Raw genomic sequence first — 6,000 nt, forward strand, 5'->3', positions numbered from 1 at the left:
TGACTTATTGCAAATTCTATTTTCGATCCATATTGTTACATTTTTGTGTAATTTATCGTATATTTAATTTTACTTTTTTAAAAATGAAATCTCGAGTTTTGCTATCCCATTGTTTATCCATTGCTTTTGTTCAAATTGAAGCCTATAGTTCTAATAATACGATTAATAATAATAATAATAATAATAATAATAATAATAATAATAATAATAATATAGTAGGATCTTGACATCTTTATTTGGTTACATATTCAGTGTTTTTATAATCCATGTTTGCATGTCAGGTAGGACTAAAACCTGTTGGTTAGAAGATATACGAAACTTCTTGAAAAGAATTTTTAAAAATCTTTCACTTGAAAACATTGGTGGACTAATAGGCAGATAGTTAAATGGCAAAAGAGGTGTCTGATATAGTTAAATGCCAAAAGAATGAAAATTGATAGTATTATCTGCCTGGTTAGTAAACGTAAGAGTGATAATATTTTAGGGAGATATGACGCAAAGCTTATCAATATTTGTTTTATATATATATATATATATATATATATATATATACAGAGGGTTGATTAATTCGTGTGTCAATTACATTTGTTCACTGTGCAAAAGTGGTATGAGGTAAAGCCGTGCAATTTGGTGTAACTTTAGACGAAGGACATAAGTTTTGTTTCGCCGTGGAAGCATGTCACTTGTACTAAAGATTGAAGAGATATAGGGTCAAAGGTCAAATTTCGAGTGTTTCCTTATGGGATTGCAATAGTAAATTCTGAAAGAACCTGAGAAAACGTAAATCGAAGTGATAACGAAGAAAAAGCTGTATGGTATGATTCTATGTCGCAAGCCGACCAAATATGCGTCAATCAAGTGACATGGTCAGAGGTCACTGTCAGATCAAGGTCACAGATCACCTTGAGAACCCATTTGACATGATGAAGTACGGACATTGCGTTGTTTTCAGTGTATTCAGTATATATACACTAATGAAAGGAGGGAACAGCCGACTTTTTTACACACCATATTCTCTATAGGTGCGAATTCTATAACAATTCGCATTGTTATATACTGTATATATACGAAATCACAACTGTCATAAGGTGACGGACACAGGATTGTGCAATCACAGCAGGGGTCTGTGATACAACCCACGTGGTCCGAGATGGGAGCACCGACCTCGAGAGAGAGAGAGAGAGAGAGAGAGAGAGAGAGAGAGGGTGGCTGTTCTGGGAGGCGGACTGGGTGGCGTACTAGTTTACGCATCTGCACGGTATGCCGGAGGTTCCGGTTTCGAGTACCGGTCTAATCAGTCACTTTTTCACTCTGTGTGTTATTTGCGTTTTAGTCTTGCGAAAGTTACCTGTAATAGCAAATTAAAAGAAAAAGTGTATTAAATTGTTAATAACTTTAGGATTAATTTGTTTCATTTTTCTCTTGCCCAGCTCTGATGAGTATCTGTGGCTTACTCCTGGTATACTTCTTGATGCAGTGGCTGTGGGAGACATTTATGAAAAAACGGTCGAAACTCAGCGTCAGTCAGGTTAGTCTAATGAACGAAGATTGAAAGAAGAGGAAAGAGATAGTGAAATTATGTGCCTCGTATCTTTCTGATGCTCTGTCCACAATGAAGAAATTGCTAGGTTAAATCTCAGGAATTGGTGAGGTATGTGTTGAGAATATGTGTTGATTGTGAGTATATATTTTATTTAAGTGTGTAATAGTGAATGGTATTTTATAGAACGTTAGTTAATTCACAGATGTACATAATAAAATATGACATACATTAGACATAGTTAGAAGAATTAGTATACCAATTATGTGTGTTAAATAGTCTATGTTTAAAATGTCTATGCAATATTACTTGTGAGAAAACTCTATCTCACGTGTTGAACCGTTTATACTGTTAATTACTTTCTGTAGCCTGTTTCTGCATAGAAGATTATTTTTGAACGCTAAAAATTGTCACTATTTACTAGAAGATTATTATTAGACAATCGTGTATATTTTTTCTCTTCACTATGTGACTTGTTCGATATTTTTGTTACATATGAATTGTTATTTAGTAGGATATGCGAAAGAAATACAAAGTTGCTAATGATGTAAAAAGAATGTACATACAAGTATTTGTTGTTAAAGTAGTTCAATTTATCAGTGTATGTGTATTTGCAACACTTGAATATTTACTAATTAAATGTTGTATACTGTAAATCACCCGTAAATTCCATTACTAGACAGGGCAAGAGACGTGTAATGCAAAGAAGTATATTTTTGTTAATTAAGTGTTTCAATGCAGAGTTCAAAAAATTGTGAGATGACGCAAAAGTCAAGCTTTAATTGTTTTGCTTTATAGATTTCTTTTAAGGGTGTAGACTACTGGATGTATTTTAGCTCTTTTTTGAGGAGAGATAAAATTAGTTATATTTGTGTAAACTATATCGAACGCGGAAATATCTGTATAGAATAGACTAAGCATTGGCCGTGTCGCCGTGGACTTGAATGGAATCAAGTAGTTCTTACCTTATCAGAATGGCGCTGCAAGTGATAGAACATTCCGAGCATCGACACATCTATAGTCTAACTACTTGTGAGACTTATGAGCAAGGTCGTTAGAGCAGAGTAAGCGCTAGACAGTATCGTTAATCTCGATTGACAGCGAGCGAAGATGTTACTTAGATTTCGCAGTTGTTAGCTTCGTTGGAATTTAATATCAGGAAAGTTTCTTATTGGTGTGTAAATAACTGAGTGAGTTAAAAGAAAAGCAAGCAAACTGTACACCACGCGAAGGAATTTGGTTTGATTTTTGGTAAATTTTACCAAGCCTAAGCTTAAATGTAGCATTTTACGTCAAATTAAGTATATTTTAAGATGAGTGGCTATTTTAAAATAGAAAATATTTAAATCTGTAGATTTCACCGTGTACACCACGAGAATGAGTTTGGTTTGGTTTTTGGTAAATTTTACCAAGCCTTAGCTTAAATATGGCATTTTACCTCAAATTAAATGAAATATACTTTAAGATGAATGACTGAAAATATTTAAGTATGTAGGTTTGTCGAGTAGAAAATCATTTAGTTTCATTCCAGCATTGAATTTCACGGACAGATTAGTATTTTATATCCTGAGCATTATGCTAACCCGCTGATCTCAACACCAGTGCGGTTAGTCTACCAAGCAAGGGTAATACCATAATTATTCGTATAGGAATATATGGGGAACCATATTTGATTGTTCATATCTTGGGATCCACTGGGTGGATCAAGTCCCATTAACTAACCGGAGTCCTAACTTTTGACCTTCAATCTGGCCAAAATTTATGACGACCGATCAAGTAGTTCTCAAGATTTTATGTCTCACGGACGGACACACGGACTTAAAAATTAATTTTAAATATACTTCATTCAAAAGTTTGCTAATTATAATCAAATGCTTATATGAACTGCGAGATTTGTAATTTTTTATTCGTCGAAGGGTTGGGTTCTTCATTGGATGTGAACTGCCGAATTCAGCGCTAACCCGGGGGTTGGGCGCCCTAAGGCGCCAATGGCTTACCCCTGACGTGGATAGATTGAACAATGACGAGAAGAAGGAAAACAAGCTAATTCTTAGCTCTTTCTTAGCATGATATATTTTCGGACTTAGCGTATGGTGTCTTTTAGTATAACCATTACTACAACTGGTAGTGATTAATGAGATCTGCTAATAAGTAGAATCCGAGATGTTAAGAGGGTTTGCACCTACTATCACACGTGTACTAATAATGAGTGCTTACGCTACGAGGAAACAGAGAAATCATATTCTATATTACATTAGGTAGAATATAATATTGTTTCAACGGATAAAGATCTGTATATCGAAAGGTTAAATTGACGAATTAGCCTAGCCTTCAGTATACTAGCTGAATTTGCGCTATTTATACAGAGCACAGTTCTAATATGAGCGTGAATCGCCTTCTCACTTTTCACTATATCTGTGCAAGTTCCTTTACAAGCACAAATAAAGGACAGAAAGACTCTCAAAGGGAGTGAATTGCTATAGACAAACATATAAATGTAGTATTTTAATATATGGAATGTTGGGGGAGTTTGTGGCAAACTTGGATAAGTAATAGATGGTACCAAATGCAAATATTTTTTTCTTATAATTCCATATCCGAGTACGCCTCATTATGAGTCCAAAAGCCTTCGCAGTTGCCAGCTTGCAATAGGTTTTTGTCATTCAATTTAAAGCAAAGCACCTGGAATGTCCATCAACCCGCTGTACGTAACTCCTATACTGGCTACCTTTCACAAGGATATCAACCTAGTGGCAATATTAAACTAATAGAGCCAAAACGACGCATAAAGACAAGTTTTTTTGAAAATTTGAATGAGAACTAGCAAATCTACACAAAATTTGGAATCTACCAGCGAAAACGGCACGTTTCTAGCACTTGTGGTTTTCAAGATCTCATTCTCAAAAGGATTGGCCACAGTCATATAAACTTTTCTAGTAGCATTTTAATATATAGATAATACAAAAAGAAAAGACGACTAAAACGTTAAACTCCGATAAATACATGATTATTTCAGTGGAACTCAAGAAAATTAGTTTGATTCTAGAAGTTCCATTGGTTGAAACTAACAGATTTTTTTTTTTAATTTTTTATTTTAAGTTATTCCTATGTAATTTACGGAAACGCAATTTCAGATCAGGATTTAACGGAAATTTCAAAAGAAGATCCAAGTACCTAGATTTATTTTCTAAAACAAGAGTGTACTTACATAAGTCTCTAAGTTGATATATTCTTGTAGTAGTTCAAATAGTTCTGGAATTTCACTTGATTTTAAATTTACTGTACACAAACGAAACACAAAAATTATTATATGCATGTTTCCGTGACAACTTTCAAAGAAGATACATTCTTGTAAATAAATTTATTTATTTTAATTGTTCATCTGAATCGGGGATTTCACACACACAAAATGCCGTTTGTTAACTACCTATTTGGATTTAATTCAAGAAAGTCTTTTATCGTGCTCGTTTTATGCGAACAGCAAAGTTGATATCAAACGGGGATTTGACAATTTTGTTATATAATCTCTTCCTAATTTGTATTATCGCAATTCCCGTTAGTTCGAGAGTCGTTATGCAATGGTAAATAATTAAAATATTTTGTGGGTCACGAGCGCCGTATATTTTCTATCTAAATCAAAGTAAAGTAAGGTTGGTCAGTGGTGTGGAACTTAATGTTCTTTTAACCCCGAGACTATATGAGATATGAACCTGCAATTAAATGAGAGCTCCAAACAACTCCCACAAGAATTCAAACCGGGATCCACGAAGGACTTGAGGAAGAAATAAGAAAAAGTATTTGAGTATATATTAGTGGCGAGCACAAAAACCGGTTTTTTAGGAAAACCAAAACCGATTTTTTTAAAAATTAAAAAACGGTTTTTCGCAAAACCGGTTTCGGTTTTCTCCAAAACGGTTCAGTTTTTCATCAAAACCGGTTTCAATTTTTCCAAAACTGGTTCTATTTCTAACCAGGATAGTATTTCGTTGGAAATTATCATAAAAAGAAAGTGCAAACCGAAACCGATATGCTTAAAAACAAAACTGCTTTTGTTATAAACGGATCCGGTTTTCGGAGCACAATGAAATTCTGCTCTGGTGAGAAACCGAACCGGGTTTTGGAGAAAACCGGTTTTGCCCATCCCTAGTTTATATTATGTAATTAATCAACTCTATTCTATGAAACCGAAGTTTCAATGCGGCATTTACATAGTAAGCGCTCCATTAATTTCTGCACGTAGCCAGCTAGGTCCAGTTTCTACTTTGTATTCCTATTTTTGCGAGATCCGTCTTTTAATATTGTCCTCTCATCTGCGCCCACGTAATCTTAATGGGTTTTTTTCTGATTTAGTTTTCAGTTAGATTTTGCAAGCCACCTTCCTTTCTTCCATTCTTGCAACATGGCCTGCCCACCCGAGCCACCTAGACTTAATGACCCTAACATTGTTAGGGAAACAGTAT

At 34.5% G+C, this 6,000-nt stretch overlaps 1 protein-coding gene across 2 annotated transcripts in view; it reads left to right on the top strand.

Moving 5' to 3' along the window:
* Positions 1 to 5,336, top strand: part of LOC145681120 (beta-secretase-like) — a 76,124-nt gene extending 70,788 nt beyond the window's left edge. For both annotated transcript variants that reach the window (XM_081752546.1, XM_081752545.1), the window contains exon 11: positions 1,431 to 5,336. In XM_081752546.1, coding sequence (XP_081608672.1) covers positions 1,431 to 1,552 — 122 coding nt within the window. In that variant the 3' untranslated portion in view covers positions 1,553 to 5,336. The remainder of the gene's footprint in view (positions 1 to 1,430) is intronic.
* Positions 5,337 to 6,000: the final 664 nt, after the last annotated feature.

Source organism: Thermobia domestica, chromosome 3 (genome assembly GCF_964235325.1).
Source record: "Thermobia domestica chromosome 3, izTheDome1.hap1.1, whole genome shotgun sequence".
Lineage (NCBI taxonomy): Eukaryota > Metazoa > Arthropoda > Insecta > Zygentoma > Lepismatidae > Thermobia > Thermobia domestica.